General features: G+C 33.9%; 2 protein-coding genes across 2 annotated transcripts; one reads left to right on the top strand and one right to left on the bottom strand.

The window, feature by feature from the left end:
* Positions 1-3,428: 3,428 nt before the first annotated feature.
* LOC123659888 lies at positions 3,429-16,921 on the bottom strand. The gene is made up of 2 exons (XM_045595051.1): positions 16,512-16,921; positions 3,429-4,662 (listed from the first exon to the last, which is right to left on the bottom strand). Exons 1-2 carry the CDS (start codon positions 16,919-16,921, stop codon positions 3,429-3,431), a joined length of 1,644 nt encoding a protein of 547 aa, XP_045451007.1.
* Positions 16,922-18,147: 1,226 nt separating this feature from the next.
* On the top strand, positions 18,148-18,645 carry LOC123659887. Its single transcript, XM_045595050.1, has one exon. The coding sequence runs from the start codon at positions 18,148-18,150 to the stop codon at positions 18,643-18,645; it is 498 nt and encodes a 165-aa protein (XP_045451006.1).
* The last annotated feature ends 152 nt before the right edge of the window (positions 18,646-18,797 follow it).

Genomic DNA, 18,797 nt, shown 5'->3' with positions numbered 1-18,797 from the left:
AATAAACAACGTCTGCGACGATCGAAATGGCAGGTACGTAGGCACCACTATACACAATTCCGAATAACACCTTATTATCGATCTTCTGAAGAAATCCCAATATCACAATCGAGTCCCGTAGTATTCGTTAGGAAAAAGTTCTGATAGTTAGTTGGTTAAACACACTTTTCGCTTAGTTTACTAGTTTTTAGCAGAGATGATATCAAACACAACCGTTCACTTTTAAGGTGGGTAGCCGAAAAAAAAAGCCGAAAAAAAGAAGCCGAAAAAAATATTAATACATAAAGGCTTAATATAAATATTTATACCTTGTTGTATCTTACAAGGTCAAAAGAAAAAAATATAGTGTCAACAGCTTTAAAGCAAATATAGTTCAAGTTAATAACAGTATTAATTACTTTCAACTAAACTTACAACGTAAGCCTGTAGCTTGCTTTTAATTATCCTCCCTTTTTTATGTAATTGTTTTATTTTATATTTACCCGAGAGCTTGAATATAGTTTGGAATGAGTTTTTTTTAGCTAAAGATCCTTAGATTTGTTTTTCACGGAGTATGTCTTCTTTATAACAAAATAAGTATGTGTGGTGGTGGGTGGTGTGGTAGTATGGTGTGTGGTCATATGCTGTAAAATTATTCTATTAAATTTGTTAATTGTAGCGCATTTTCACTACAGACGAAAAATATAAAAAAAAAAAAAACTTAGGAACCCTTTTACGGACTAATACAAGAATTGGAGTTGTTTTAGCATTATTTTTTTTTAATCCACTCTATGTATGATCCCAGGCCCAATAATTTTTATTTATTTTGTGGCCAGTAAAACTCGTGCTATTTATATAATTGGAACACAGGAATTGGAATACATGCACACGTTTATTCACATACATCCGAATAAAAATGTACTTTTGAGCATCGCCGCTGTCGTCAAAAAGTAAATTTGCATTAGTACTCTTAATGATAGTTACCTATAAAATAACGATACAAATATGATCCTTTTTTCTAACGTGTGTTAGAAAACGTAAACAAAGAACGCTTTTATACGGAATACTGTAACATTACTAGTTTTCACATTACATTTTAATTTAGCACTACAACTTAGTTTTTTAACCGACTTCCAAAAAAGGAGGAGGTTCTCAATTCGACTGTTTTTTTTTTTTATGTATGTTACATCAGAACTTTTGACCGGGTAGACCGATTTCGACAAATTTTGTTTTAATCGAAAGGTGGTGTGTGCCAATTGGTCCCATTTAAATTTATTTGAGATCTAACAACTACTTTTCGAGTTATATCTAATAATGCGTTTTTACTTGACGCTTTTTTCGTCGACCTACGTTGTATTATACCGCATAACTTTCTACTGGATATACCGATTTTGATTATTCTTTTCGCAGATATCCCTAGTTTAGTACCATGATAAGGAAACTAGGATCTGGTGATGGGATCCCAGAGAAATCGAGGGAAACTCTTGAAAATCCGCAATAACTTTTTACTGGGTGTACCGATTTTGATAATTCTTTTTTTGTTGGAAAGAAGATATTCATAGTTTAGTACCATGATAAGGAAACCAAGATCTGGTGATGGAATCCCGGAGAAATCGAGGGAACTTCTTGAAAATCCGCAATAACTTTTTAATGGGTGTACCGATTTTAATAATTTTTAATTTAATCGAAAGCTAATGTTTGTCATGTGGTCACATATAAATTTTATTGAGATCTGATAACTACTTTTTGAGTAATCTGTGATAACGCGTAGTTACTTGACAATTTTTTCGTCGATCTACGTTGTATTACTCGTTGATGTAATTGAAGTGGGTTTTTTTTGTTTGCGAGCAAACACAATTATGAATCAATACATTTGTTACCACGCTTTTTTTTAATTGCAGAACATTTTGCTGATTAATATTAGACGAAGTAACATTATAGCACTATAAAGAAAAATTATAATTCATACCACGATCGGCCCTCTTTATTAACTGTGTTGGGCAACTCAAACTCAATTTGGCGCTGAAGGGATTACGAGGGTGCTACGTGTTTCAGCTATTGTTGTAGCGAAGAAAATATCGTCGTATTAAGATTGCCACCAAAATGGAGCACGTAACCGAGTGTATCTATTAATTTTGTGAGAAAATGAAGAGAATTGTGGGAAAAAGGAAACGATCTGTGTGATAAAAGGTATTATATTTTCGATGTTCACTTCAGTCCCTTCCTAACTGTCTACTCAAGAGCCTTTTAAATTGAGATTAACATTGATGTATTATACTTTTTTGTGTCACACATTCACAATATGTTTAATAATAAAGGATATAAATGAATGTGTCTCTAAATGTATCCGTGATGATTATGAAATATTGATTGTCGGATACTACACATGTCCCAAGATAAGTTATGTGATATACTCGTATATGAAGTCCACACCAATCTGTCCATCGGCGCCATCGTGCTGCTAAGTAGTTACAGCTATCATTTATAGATTTAGATATCAGATATACATAGATAATACGATTACATCGTATTTATTACATTGACATTTATTATGGGAACATAACAATGATCAGTAACAAACTTTAAAACGACTCAGTAAATAATATTTTTTTACAAAAGTGAGTAAACAAAGAATAATCGCGTCGTCATCGTACGCAATCTTTGTAAATTGCGGGTAATTGTGAATACCTGGCTGCTAGGACGGGCCACTATGCGACTTTCTCTAATCGAAAGTTCTGACAAAATATTCATTATATGTGTAAACCTTACTTTAATTAGCCAATAATAAATCTATACATTATATTTTAATTTAAAACCGTGTCGCCCAAATCAGGTAAGTCCTGTTTTTTTTTTTTTTTTTTTTTTTTTTTTTTTTTTTTTTTTTTTTTTTTTTTTTTAAATACACCTCCGACATGGGGATCGGAGTCCTTACTTAAGCTACTCGTTCATACCAGTTCTCGCATTTATTCTTCTCGCACTTTCATCCTGCATACTAATTTTCTTTCTTTCATTCTTCCACATTCACACACTGGGTGGGTTCCCATCTACGCTAGTCCTAATTTCTAATTTTGTTTCTTCTTATTATTATTTTTTTTTTAACACGGGAAAATGATTGGGGTTTGAGCATAATATTTTTATTTACACTTTTTATCTTATTTTTATCTTTTATATACATAACTTGCATTTACAACAATTCTTGTTTCTATTTTATAACGTAAGATTCACAGTTACTTCGCTAATTCGTAACTTCAACCTATGGAGGCACTTATTCTAGCTAACCTTTCAATTATGAATATACTTATTAATATCTTACAATTTATAACTATCTTCATGCAAAATTCTAACTATTTTTACATTAAAGATATCTTGCCTTATTACTGTTCCTACTTATATACATTAATTGCTTATGTTACTCTAAATATACCACTATATTAAGTTAACATAATTTCTTAGTGTCTATTTCTATTATTTACATCTATGACTATTTTACTGCAATACTGCAGGAACAGTGGTCTGACTTTTCCGTTTTTAATAATTTCACTTAGAGTTTCTTTTTTCAGTGCTACGCCAGTTTGGCATTGGAAACGCAGCCTCTCATAGGCAAAAGTTGGGCACTCCAGGAGGACGTGGAAGACAGATTCGGGACACCCAGGGTCGCAGACGCACGACGGACTCTCCTTACACTTGAAGCGATACAAGTATTCGGAGAACCCGCCATGCCCCGTCAACGCCTGGGTGACGAACCTGTCCACCTTTATTTTGCTCGTGATCTTGTATGCGGCTATCGCGTCAGGGAAAAACACCTTGGTGACGCCAGCCGTTTCCCCGTCACGATACCGCCGGTTCCATTCATCAATCGATTGCATACGAATGCTCCGCTTGATGAATGAAACAGGGCAACTGTCGTAATCGAAAGCGCGTTTAAGCTCCAGCGCAGCCTCCTTGGCCAGATGGTCGGCTCGCTCATTCCCCTCTAGTCCTGCGTGGGCTTTGATCCAGTGCAAACTGACACGTTTGCCTTGGAGTAAAGCCCTCTGCAGATGTCCCCGCGCCTCAACGGCCAGGGGATGGAGGGCTTTTGGATTTTTTAAGGTGAGCAGTGCCGACGAGGAGTCGGAATATATTCCAACTGATCCGGCCAAGTCGTCGGCGGCCATCCGCGCCGCCCGGCATATCGCCAGGAGTTCGGCCTGGTAGACCGTGCAATAGGACGGCAATCCAAGCTTGAGGGTTGTGGCTTCGGCAGCGCCGTTCCATACGGATAACGCCGCCCCCACCTTGCCCTCAATCTTGCTGCCGTCTGTAAAGATGTTATAATTATTGTCGCTATTGGCGTTGAACTGTTCCTGGTCTACCAGATACTTGAACTCCAAGTCGACATGACAGGCGGGGTGCGGAGACCGCAGAGCCGAGGTCATCCGCTCCACCTCCTGATCCCCTATCACCCGCTGGGGCACTCCCCTCCGCGCCTCGTATAAGGTTGCTGCTTCGCGAACGCGGAGGTCGAGGGGGAGTATCCCAGCGAGCAGCAGCGCCGAGTTCAGGGAGGTGGTTCGGTATGCCCTGCACAGCTTCTGCGCGAAGCCCCGCTGGACCGCGTTCAGCCGCTTGCGGACACCGAGCTTGTCCACGGCCGGCGCCCAGACGGCAGCCGCATACAAGATCACGGGCTCAACCACCGCTCTGTATATAGTGCGGATATATGTATAGATTTAATATTGGATATATATATACGGTAAGTCCTGTTAGAATATTGTTAGGATAAAATTGTCAAGGTTCGAGTTACATTATCGGAGAACTTTTATTGAATTTTTATGCACTATTAACTGCATGTTGTCCCGTAGCAATGTTATGATGTCTAAGGCTGAAGCGTTGACCCATTTTGTTATTGATATAATTTATTACTATTAACGAAATATTGCAAGCATTCTTGCTACAATGCCAAGCTAACATGATCTATACCATAATTAGTTGCTATGGTATTTGAACGGATTATTATTTTAAAATTCTCACGCACAGCTGTGTGGCTACGGCAGTAAAGAATAAATTTAAAATTTAACATTTTAAACGGTAAGCTTTAATTTAAATAATTTATAATAAAATTCATTTAATAATTAAAATTTTTAAAATTTATGTTTTTTATAAATTATAATTTATTATAAAAAAATTATTGAAAAATAATTTATAGTTGTAAAAAATTAAAAATAATGATAAAATTAGTATATTAAATTAAATAATAGTAAAATTATATTGAAATAAATTAAAAGAATTCGGCAACTAGGTATTTATATTCACTTTGTTTTAATTAGCTAGAGCTTGTAATTCTTGCTTGTATTTCATTTACATTGAAAATAAATTAAAAATTAATTAATTTGAGGGGTTACATTAATAATGGTTGAATTAGTAAAAGAAAATAGTTAAAAAAAATAGGGGTTAGAGTATTTTTTATATAATTGTGTTTACTCACAAACGAAAAAAAAACCGACTTCAATTACATCGACAAGTAATACAACGTAGATCGACGAAAAAATAGTCAAGCAACTACGCGTTATCAAAGATTACTCAAAAAGTAGTTTTCAGATCTCAATAAAATTTATATGTGACTACATGATAAGCATCAGCTTTCGCTAAAATTAAAAATTATCAAAATCGGTACACCCAGTAAAAAGTTATTGCGGATTTTTGAGAGTTTCCCTCGATTTATCTGGGATCCCATCATCAGATCCTGGTTTCCTTATCATGGTACCAAACTAGGGATATCCCCTTTCCAACAAAAAAATAATTGTCAAAATCGGTACATCCAGTAGAAAGTTATGCGGTATAATACAACGTAGGTTGACGAAAAAAGCGTCAAGTAAAAACGCATTATTAGATATAACTTGAAAAGTAGTTGTTAGATCTCAAATAAATTTAAATGGGACCAATTGGCACACACCACCTTTCGATTAAAACAAATTTTGTCGAAATCGGTCTACCCGGTTAAAAGTTCTGATGTAACATACATAAAAAAAAATACAGTCGAATTGAGAACCTCCTCCTTTTTTGGAAGTCGTTTAAAAAAATATTAAAAGTTTCATAGTAAAATATTACTGTAAAAGAAATTTTAAGTATAATTTAATTCATTATAAAGTAAATTTAATTTATTGTATCTTGTCTATCATAGTTTATTAGATATTAATAGTTTATTTAAATAAATCTCGAATTTAAAAGAGTTAATTAAATAATAAAGTTAATGTTAGATGATAATTTTAAATAGTTAATTAGAAATGAAATGTTAATTGTTTTTAAATATAGGTATCTAGTTTTTTTAGAAAAAAAATAATCTTTATATTTAGAAAATTTATAATTTTTGATTAATTATAAAAAATACATATATTGTCGCTTCCAATAAAACCAGACTCATCTAGTGCAGATCGACCACAGATCATAGCAGATGTAGACACCCTGGAGAATGACCCAAATCTCAAGCTATTTGAAAGGGAAGCACTAAGGGCGAAGTCTGAGGAAAATGTTTGGCCATAACCCCAAGATGTATTGCGCCGTCCATGGGGGGCATAATGTGGATGATTCTTACAGAAGAGAAACAACCTTGTTGCCAAACAGAGTAGAGACAAGCGGAAGTTGAGGGAGATTCGCCTTGCTTTAAAAGTAACATACCTAGTACAATTAGGTAAATAGTTAATTTCTTTACTAAAAAAAGCGTTTAAAAATAACAGAATAGATTTTTTTCTACATTAATGATCTATGGTTTTTCATCGACAGATTAATGTTTAATATAGAAATACAAATTTTTTTTACAAATTTGATTAATTTTATTTCGAATTAGGAGGTTTCTAACAGTAACAAAAATAAAATAAATATGAGTGGATGATAAATTAAATACATGGAGAACTAAGCCACGGCAGGGAGACCAGACAAGTGTTTAGCGTTATAGGTTAACTAATAGGGGTCATACCGTTGGCAGATGTTCAATAGATATTTGGATATTTCAATAGATACGTGGTCTTATCGACAATCTCGAGTACCGTATTTAGATTTAGATATTTACATTTTTTTCTTTTTCAGCTTCTGTTATAAATAACGTAATGTTACACACTGAAATCACAATACATGTAGATATTAGGCTAGTTTGCTTGTATGAGTTGGCTAAAACGGTCTTAGTAAAATCAGATTTCGTTGCGATCGATAACTGTGCCTGATGTGTTTAACGCTCTTCTTTGGATACGAGAAGAGGGAAAAGAAGGGGGCTAAGTTCTGTTAGCATAACTTTGCTAAAGGCGATAATTATCGAATTCCCGAAGTATTGTACAGTCATAATCATCAAATTTACATTAACGAAAGTCTTCGAGCAATGCGTCCTGCCTGTGTTAACATACGGAGCCGAAACGTGGACACTGACGAAAGGACTGGTCCATAAGTTTAAAGTCGCTCAACGTACAATGGAACGGGCTATGCTTGGGGTTTCTCTCAAAGATAGGATTAGAAATGAGACTATCCGCGAGAGAACGAAAGTAACCGACATAGCCCACAGAATAAACAAGTTGAAGTGGTAGTGGGCTGGTCATCTCGGTCGTTGGAGCAGATGGGTCCTGGAGTGGAGACCGCGTCTTGGAAAACGCACTGTGGGACGTCCTCTGGCCCGTTGGACCGACGATCTACTCGTACGTAAGATTGCCGGTGTAGGCTGGATGAGGATTGCGGAAAACCGGGATGTCTGGCGCGAACTTGGGGAGGCCTATGTCCAGCAGTGGACTGCAATAGGGTGAGCTGCTGAGCTATTTACATTAACATAATCGTTCTTTCTTTTTTGTCAGGAACGCCGATAAAGTTTTTTTATTTACCACTGAAATGTGGAAAATATTATTCTAAAATTATTTCTGGTTCGTAATTAGCAGTATAAGCAATTCGTGTTCTAAAAGATAAACAGCAAGTATACTAAAAAAATATTTGAATTACAAATCAGTCCTTTGATAGAAAATGAATTGATATAATTATTACAATAATAGTTATTATGCACTGTAACTTAAAAAAATACTTCAATAATTCTTATTTAATTAATTTTTATTTCCAAAACGGACAGGGAGGGATATTGCGCGTCATAAAAAAAATTGCCGGTAAAGTGTTAATATATTGTTATCATTTTGATTGCTTTTGCGACTGATGAAAGTGCTTTGTGCTGCATATTAATTTTTATTGTGACTCTATAAAACAATTTTTCAGCACGATATCGAACTTGTCGTTCGATCGAATTCTGAATTTTCAGTAAATGAAAATTTTTGATTCATTGTTTCTAGTGTACTCTAGTCGATTTTACTCTACCTAATTGAATATTTTGTATTTAATGTAATTAATTAAGCTGCTGTGTGGTTACGACAGTAAAGAATATAGCCACCCCCTCTCTTCCCGTGGGTGTCGTAAGAGGCGACTAAGGGATAACACAGTTCCACTATCACCTTGGAACTTAAGAAGTTTACCGATGGCGGGATAACCATCCAACTGCTGGCTTTGAAATACACAGGCCGAAGACGGGCAGCAGCGTCTTCGGTCCGACAATGCCAGCTCTGTGGTCACCAACCCGCTTGACCAACCTAACCTAACCCAACCCTGCGATATGTGTATGTGTATGTAATTAAAATTTGATGTATCTTAATTAAATAAAAAATATAATAAGTGCACTAAACCAGGAAGCATATTTAATAAAATGTGCAAAGTCTTTTATCTAATTTAAAGTAAAACTATGTAGTAGTAGACGCAATAAGACCGGTTGAAACTTTAATTTGCTAACAACTAAAACTTTATAGAAAAAGTTAAGAGAAATGAAGCTCTTTTGCGTATTTCAGTTAGTAGGAGTTTATTAAATTTATTATTAACTATCTCTACGTTTTTAATGTAACTACTTCTGATTTTTGATAATTTTGTAAATTTCTATAAAAAAACATATAGTTTTGTTTTTCCTCCTGTGTGTCCTGTGACATATTATCCAGCAAAGATTTTAAGCACAATCACTGTAGAATAAATATATTATTTGGTAAAACCTCAAAAATGCATAAAGTCAATTAGGCCTCTTGAAGATGTTGTCACTTTAAATGTCTACTTTAAGATTAAAATCACTATTAGTGACAGTGTTTTCAGATATTTAATCTAAATGCGACACACGCTGGATCCGTGCCATGTTGATTTAAAAATTAGGTACCAGGGAAGCAGAACGTGACAGGCGTTTGGTCCAGCTCCAAGAGTTGACTCGCTTTGTGACAGTTCGCTGATAAAGCCAGCCCAACTGCCAATGACTTTTATGAAGCGTAAAGAAAATAATATAAACAGTGATTTCTAAATTCAAATTATAATAATTTTTAAAATATAAGCCAAATTTGTAACTATTCACTCTTTTTCTTAACAACAAAATTTTGTTCCTGTGTTTCAATTTTTAAAGATTGAACTAAAACTTACCATTTATAAGTCAGTGAATAATTGATGACAAGTATATTATGTTCTATTATATAAACAGTACCCAGGAGATGCTTATAAGTTAAGGTCAGTGTAGGTAACTCGTAATAGGTCTCACGGCTCAGACCCGCATGATTAACTAGACCTTGCCGTTTATTAGTATTGCGGTAGATAGTTTTAACTTTAATTCAAGGTAAGTATATATATCAATATTTTTTCTTTTTTTTACTACGTAAATGTGTTTGACTATATTTATGCAAGAAGTAATAAATAAAATAAAATAAATAAAAATAATTATTTTTTGTTCATTAATATGATGTAGCTTTGGGTCTATTAAACAAATGTAAACAATTATTTTAATGTAACCGAAATAGCTAGAAAATAAAAACTGAGTTAGGTAATAACTCAGGACTGGAGAAGTACTTCGATCATACAGAAGATCACAGCTTAATAATAAATAATAAATATAAATAAATATTTACATTATACACACACGATCGTCTGTTCCTAAAGTAAGCAAGTTAATGCTTGTGTTATAGGTAACAGCCGACTGGTATAGCTATATATGTTTTTTTTCGATAAACATACTTATAAATTATACATATATAAATAAATATATATATATTACACCCAGACTCGGGGTGAGAATCATACCCACAACCCCCGAATAAGAAAGCAGGGTCACTACAAACTGCTCCAACGGGCTAGTCAAATTTAAATTTCAAGTCAAATAATTAATACCTAATACTGCTTTCAAGCAGCGTTATGTTTCTGTAGTAAGTAAGATGAACAGAGTTCCTGAAGGGATTGGGCTAGGTTCCGAAACGGGCTTGTGGTACTTCTGGTGTTGCAGGCGACTATAGGCTACGGTAATCACATACCATCAGCTGAGCTTCACGCTTGTTTGCCGACCTAGATATATAAAAATTAAATAAATAATAAGATTGTAATGAACATATTTTTATCTTTTCATAGCTGTGTGTTAATTTATTGAACATAAAGGACTTATAGCAGTGTTCGCCTAAATTTTTCTTGTATGCACTAGTATATCTATCTAATCAATTTAAATATGTTTAAAATGGAATGATATCACCACTATTATATTTATTGTGTAGAATTACGCTTTGTTTCTTAATACCAGTATTAATATGAAACTGTGTATTTCATAATATCTCTATGAAATACAATTCTACTTTAAAGCCGTTACAGAATTATCTCGGTCGGAAATAATATAAGATATTTTGAGAAATTATAATACAATGATTAAAATTGTAAATATAATACAATTGTGTTTATGCATGTAAATTTTAATACAATGGTACAATGGGTCAAATTAATCCAGCGTAGGAAAACAAGCAAGCCCGTTAATTACACGCTAACGAAGTTTATTCGGTGCCCAGTGCATAATTGGATTTATGCACTGAATAAATTAGTGGTCTACGGACTACATGTGCAAGTTTTGTCAATAGCTTTGTAATTTTGTACCGATTTGTCTGTATATTGCTCTTGTTTGTTCGACAGGCGAACGCTCATCTTAAGTGTAACTCCTAAAAGTCTTTAACAGCAACAAGCTAAGACAGATCACATTACTGAGCTTACTTATTTCATTTCATTAATTATTACTAACAAATTTATAAATTAAATGTAGGTGAACAAGCCAAGGTGTCTATAAGCTACGGTAACCGTTTAATAACGAAACATTAACGTGAGCGGGTAGTATATAATAGTATAATAATTAAATTAACAACCTACATTAAAATGGTTTAAGTAAAAGGTTTTATTTATTGCACATTTGAAAATTTACCTTTATGTTTTATAAATACTGACTGCCTTCGCGATTTTAAGCATTTGAATTTTGATCACTTATAGTACTTATTTTGAGATTAAATGTAGCCGAAGTGTTGTCTTGATTTTTAGCTACCTACATACTAAACTGCATTATAATCGGTTTATATAATAGTACTAGATATCTTTTCAAAGTTTTACATTCTATAATGTTAGAGAAATAGTATGGCTAAAAAGGGAAATAGTAAAGTAACAACAATATCGTTTAACACATACTTGTTTAACAATCAGAATTCAGCCTGAAACAGATGCAATCGTAAATCGTGTTACTCAGGGAAGAGATATATCACAGTGATATAGGATCGTCCGTCAATAGTTAGCCATTCAACATCGCGGCCATCAATCAAACCGCCTTACCCCGTCGGTTCTGAATCTAAAGATTTTGATGTGAAATTTGCGTTTTGTTCTTTTTTTGAATTTTTATGTACTAATATTATAAAGTTGTAATAAAAAAAAAAATCTCATAGAATATGGAATTTAATCGACTGTGTGATAAATTACACTTCGTTGAAGTTAAATATTTTGTGAGAACATATTGTTTTTAAAGACGTCATAGTTGTTTTTTATAACTCTGCATAATATCATGTTGAGTATTGTTACACTTGTGTTATGTATTCTATCTATTTAAACATATTATATGTATTTCATTTATATGAACGGGTGTCGTTTGAAAAGTCCGAGCAAAGTTAGTGAGATGGCACATGGAGCATCTCTTTGAAGAACACACCAAGTTTCAGCTAGATTGGTCTATTTCTGTGTATTTGGAATTCGCTTATATCGAGAAAATCCAGTGATTTTCAAAAAATGGATTAAAAAGGATTTCGTGTTGTGATTAAACATTACTTTATGAAAGAAAAAATGCCTCAGGAGACTAAAGAGATACGCTTTACGAATATTACATGCTAATTTAGTAAATCCCAGTTTCTTACAAATATTGTAAGGGTTTCTTTTTCGTAATATTATTTATTCATTATGTTAATTGATTGTTTGTATAGTAGTAGTGTCCACCTACGGTAGCTAATTTTGTGAAACTATTGTAAATTTAAGTCAGTAACAAACCAATCGTCTCCTTATTTAAAGACGTCATTACACATGATATTCATATTCCGTACATCTTTGTTTTTGAGTAAAGAAACATTATTATTACAAGCTGACCTGGCAAACTTCGTATCGCCTTATTTTTTTTCTTAAATATAATAATTACATATATCAAAACAAAATATACCCTATCTTTCAAGTTGGATCAAACTGCACACGGTGTGCAAATTTGATTAAAATCGGTTAAGTAGTTTAAGAGTTCATCGCGGACAAACATTGTGACACGAGATTTATATATATTAAGATGTATAGTAATATTACCTATAAGCTCATTCACGTAGGTAATTATATAACCTCATTTATATGTCTTAATTCTAATTTACAATTAACATAGTTATTCTATTTCAAAGTTTGAATCAAAGCGCCAGCAATCAAGAGATAGTTAACTAGATTAATTAACGTTTGCTTGAAACGAAGGATATTTGAAGTGTCTTATTAATAAACTAATAATATACTAATATTATTAGTTTATTAATAAGATAATACTGTTGTTTTATACCATAAAACAACAGTATTATCATATAACTGTTGTAAATGTAATTTATGCTTGCGCGGAATCATGATTGCGTATGGATCAATATCCGAGTGTCATAATTATAACGGGATTAATGGTTCTGTACGGGACTTCATTCGATGAAAGTTAGAAACAAGATAAAGAAACAACACTTCGTTAGGAAATAGGATTGCATATTTTTCGTTTTTGTTGCTGATTCGTTTACTCAAAGGGTCCAAATAAAACAAAACGTATGTTATCTAATGCCGAAGGTGAGGAGAGAGGCCGCTAGCGAGCTTCTATTTACCGGAGTCTTCTTTCTTCTTAGTATAGCTGAGTGAAAAACAAGTTTTACTACTAGAACTAAAATTTTACTAGAACTAGCTTTTTTTTCGAAATGATTTTTAGTGTTGGCCCTACTGACCTTTACAGCGTCACCGGTGAGAGGGGCCGAATAATATTGACACAAACCACGAAGGAAGATGTGAGCCCTTTTAGAGGGCTCGGGGGAGACGCTCGTCCTAAGGGTGTCTCCTAGCGAGATCACACCTCGGCTTAGAACATCGTCGGAGTGGAGGAGGTGCTATACGGAGAGCTATGACGAGTTGTTGACGGTCGATGCGCGGAGAAGACGGCGTGTGTGTGTTATGTGTAAGTTCCCCTTGAAGTCGGGTGTTGTATTTTTTTATTAGGTTCTGGATTCAAAGTGTTTTGAGATGCTTGGTTATTGAATCGATCCTGACTGAACTAGCGCGGAGCTGGCGCCTTTTATTCGAGACGACTTAGCTTGCCAGTGGACCCTTGCCTCACCCCCAATAAGTTTAATTAATAAAAAAATTATATTTAATTTTTTTGGGTACCTGATGAGGTAATTTGATGAGTTCAAAGAAAGAAAGAAAAATTTATCTCTGTTTATTAAAAATTGTACATATGGTCTTCGTATACGCTAACAAAGTCGCGGACTATACCTCGTTTGAATATAGAAGTACATTAAGTAACAATTGTCAATCCGGTCGCCGGAAGAATGTTTTCCTGATAGGTTTGCAATCTAGCAAAATCGGCAACCGCAATACAACGGGATCATGTTCACGCATAATTTTAAGCTGAGTGGATCCACAACAACACATTCGCATTCGCATCACATCGCCAAAATTTCGTTTAAATTTTCCACCGTTATTTCACTTAGCAACGCCTAATGCGACACAATATTTGCGTTTAGTTACAAATGTAACTTGTTAAATGTCGTTTTTTTTTTTTGTATTTCTAACGCTCTACTTGCCCATGACCTTTTTTAAATCAAGAAATTGGGGAAAAAATATATAAATAAAATAAACAGATATTTCAAAATTATTAGTAAATGATAATTAACAAATCGAACATTATAGTATTTTATTAAGATAAAATTTTAAAATATTAACACCTAATAATACGTAGTTCATTCTTTCAATTCTTTTTTAACATCTAGACATGCACGCATAGTACGCTACTGAATGCTTGCGTTTAAACTTATTTATGTTTTGCTTTGCCTTTTCCTGGTACATATTGTTTTCCTCACATCACCATTCTCAAAAATGATCGTAGAAAAGATAGATTAGGTAACTTTATAACTTGCTTCTATTCACAATGCTTTTATATTGATGGTTAAAGTTAACGGTAATTCATATATTTTAAAAACAGCGTGTTTGAAATGTTGTGGTACGTGTCACAAACACATTCCTACAGAAACGAACTAGTGTAGTTTAAAATAATGGTAAAAATGCTGTTTATTTAGGGTTTATATACTGTTGTACTTACTATATGTAATATTAAAATTATTATAATTATATTTATTGAAAACTCGTAATATATACAGCATTTTATTATTCAGTTTATTAAAAAAAAAGAAATTTGTATTCAGTCTATAAGTAAATTTTATCATCATTTCGTAAATTTTCATATTAATATTTAGTACAATATTATTAAAAGTAAAAACAATAATTAAACAAAAATATAAGTAATACTTGACAAAATAAATAAATAAATGAAATAAAAACAATTGTACCATAGAATAACATTTCTAAAGTATAGCGGGTAGCGAAAAAAATGTTATTTATTTCAAAAGCCTGCCGAACTCCACACTCATTAAGCTTCCTTCAATGCACTTGCCATAGTTTTTATGCCCCAAGCTAAACAAAAAATAGTTCCGTCAAAAATATCAGTCCTGTTTTAGTATGAAAAACTAAATATAAAACAGGAAGATTCCAAACGGTTTACTTCCAAAACCATCGGTCTGCTTTTATAAAAACAAAATATTTGGCATCAAGTCTTTTCACCGACCGATAAATATTGTATTAATTTCACAAAATGTTGACACTTTACATCGAACCTCACTGTATTTATAGCGAGTGCGGTTAACGCAACGCCTCTTTGAAAGGGTTGGACAAAAAAAAATGCTTAAATGTTTTTAACCTTCGCCCGCGATGCGTTAATGATGTTTACTCTCCCTAAAAGCCTCCCATACACTTTGAATGACTCTCTATTGAGCATATATTGTGCAGGATAGAAAAGGATTTTGAAATAAGGATTGGATAAGATTATGGAGATCAGAATGAAAATATAGAAGAATTTATAATGTACATATAGGGTTTGAAGTTATCTATACGTAAATTGTTTTTATCAAAGTACCTTTATAAATTATCTACGTAGTTACTTTTGAATTAAATTAATGAAAGTTATATTAATTTAAAATAAATGCTCCATATTTTTTAATTTTCCTGTGAATATTGATATTATAGTACTTAAGGTTATCATGTTCGAAGATAAAAAGGAATATAAACGTATTTTGTAGTTCATACAAGGAAGAAGTTTAAGAGTTGAAGGTAGTTTGAGATTTTAGAATAGACTCTTAGATTATCTGATACATTATATAGTACGTAATTTTACGTGAAGCAACAACTTTATAGCCCTTTTTACGAAAATTGTGCGGACAGAGGAAATATGAAATTTCGCACACTTATAGTTTATATAGAAACGAGTTTATATAGAGAAGGAGTGCAGAATGCAAGAATTTTTTAAAGTTATGCATTAAAAAATATGTTATATCAATAAAAACAATATTACACACTACCAGCATACACACAAACACACACAAACAAACACACGCGCATATACACTCTTATGTATAATGTTCAAACCTATAATTTAAATTAATTATGATCGAATTTCGACCACTGGGCGACCACTAGTAATTTTTAAATTATCTTTGTATTTGTAGCGTCCTTGATCGACTCTACACACTTTTTCTTGTTAATATGAAATAAACCCGAATCACAATTAATTAAATAAATTAATTTATTGATCCTTGATAATGATCAAATGACCCGGTGTGCGAGCACGCGCGATCGCCTTGATAGATCGAAACGTACTGAATAATTATTATATTGATAACCAATTTATTTAATAAATTTGCTGATTCGCAAATGTACGACTTGGTTCGTACATGCTCCCACACCGAAAAATAGAAAAGTTAGTAGTGATGAGATGATGATACAAGGTGATTTCAATTTGTTCTTAACCTACACTTGTTAGTAAGAAAAAAAAAACTAATTATCTAAATAGAATTAAATTTAACACTATTTATTTAACACTATCGTCACTCGCACTGCACACACACTGTTGGTCAATACCCGTTGTGGAGGAGGGCGGCCGCCGCCGAGCTGCCGCCGGCCACGGGGTGGCCAGCGTCGGCCGCTCCGTGCGCTCCGCCGCCGCCTGCGCCGACCGCCTGCGGAGGATCTTGCGCGATCCCCAAATAGCTATCCCGACGGTAGCCACGGCAACGATGATGTAGGTTGCCGTATAATGATGAATGTCGTGGCTGCTAACGCTGTCATACAACGGAACAGTCTGCTTCATCTCTTCGATCTGCTCCTGCAGCTGCATTAGCCGCTTCGAATGCTCGCTGACGTCGTCTTTGTCGCTTGCGTTAGTAGCACCGAGGGTCGGAACCGATATATTAAAAAAGTAGTTTATCGGAGATAACTTTGGAGCAATAATTTCGGCTTTGAAGTGCAAAGTACTCATTTCTTGTTTATGAGTATACACAGTGAAGTCCTTGAACTTCAGTATACATCCGTCATTTATTGTCAATAAGCCAGAATACAATAACGGTAACGATGAAACTTGATCGTCGCATAGTATTTTTACGTTCTGTTGTTTACAATAAAAATAAAAGTAAGTATTCACTTGATTTAATTCATGCCACTGTGATAGGTGAGTTCATGACACTGGTCGATAATTAATTCTGATAAACGACTATTTTTGGGTATGATAATGGGGTGTTTCATATCTAGGTTAATATTCGCGTGTTTTAGACGTCCCCCCACTCTTAAAATTTTATCCTCATCAAGTATAGGGTGTAGTATACAAATCTTGCTCTTTGATGATACATTATTTCCTTTCTGTATATCACGTAATTCTTGAACAAAATATTCTTGCTGACACTGTTGAATGATTTTTATGTTGGCTTGCTTTATTTCACTTAACGTTAAGTATTTCTTGTTTTCACGTTTATTATTAATAAATCTATAGACCCAGGCTAATATTCTCGCAATCTTGCTTAACGAGCTAAATTTAAAAAGTAATGATGTTATGATATTTTCATATTGATTATGAATTACAGTTGCTACGATCTTTTTAGTTCTTTTGGCTTCTTGACATGTAAAAAATGTTATTTTAGTATTAAATTGATCTTTAGTTTTATGCGTTTTTAACCAAGTCGGCCCGTTCCACCACAATTTATGATCTCTTAATTGTAACGCTGTTAAACCACGGCTAGCACAGTCTGCGGGGTTCTCCTCCGACTTAACGTAATTCCAGCTGTTAGGCGGTACCACTTCGATAATCTGCTTTACTCTATTTGCCACAAATGGTTTCCAGCGCTCAGGTACACCGTTAATCCATCCTAAAACTACCATAGAATCAACCCAGCAGTAGTAATTAATTTGGTATGTCTCAAGGCAAATTTTTATTTTTGACAATAACTTTATGAGTAATAAGGCACCGCATAACTCAAGTTTCGGTAAGGTAAGTTTATTATTTACAGGAACTTGTTATAATATAGATAACAAAAAAATTAATAAATTGTAAATTGTTACAAGTAGCGCCACCTATGTATAACTTTTTTCAATAAAGATGATTTAGTCTGTCACAAGTTCGGCACACGGTTGTTTCAATAGGTTATGGGCCCAGACATTAAAAATAATTTTAAAAGTTATAACGCGTAGTACTGTTGTTTTTTTGTGAATAAAATGGCCATGAACTACATTGCTAATATTCCAAAACTAAAAGGGCGCGAAAACTACGAGGATTGGTGTTTTGCAGTGCAAAATGTGTTGGTGTTAGAAAACATGGCGCATGCTATCGCCGAGAAGCTACCCGCTTCACCTACGACTAGCCAGATCAATGAAGACGCCAAAGCTAAAGCAAAATTAGTGTTGACAATTGACCCATCACTTTATGTGCATATTAAGCATGCATCAACAACCTTTGATTTATGGATCAAGTTGAAGAAAATGTTTGATGATACCGGCTATACAAGGAAAATAGGCTTGTTACGCAAGCTCATCAGCATACGGCTTGATAATTGTGATTCGATGACCCAGTATGTAACCGAAATTGTAGAAACGAGCCAGAGATTACAAGGTACGGGCTTCAAAATTACGGATGAATGGATAGGAGCATTAATGTTAGCAGGATTACCCGAAAAATATAGTCCTATGTTAATGGCAAAGAGTATAATAATATAAAGGGAAAAAGAGAGCCCTCTCGCAGCATTTTAAGCCAATTCATTTTGAAGCGCCATCTAGTTTTTGGTTCCAACACTAATTGGTGTATATATATATACATGCATACGTGAATATGGTTGGTATCTACCATGCTATTCACAGGAATTCAATAT

The sequence above is a fragment of the Melitaea cinxia genome, chromosome 14, assembly GCF_905220565.1.
Source record: "Melitaea cinxia chromosome 14, ilMelCinx1.1, whole genome shotgun sequence".
Taxonomy (NCBI): Eukaryota; Metazoa; Arthropoda; class Insecta; order Lepidoptera; family Nymphalidae; genus Melitaea; species Melitaea cinxia.
Note: the sequence above shows the minus strand (reverse complement) of the source record. Positions and strands in the feature narration are given on the sequence as shown.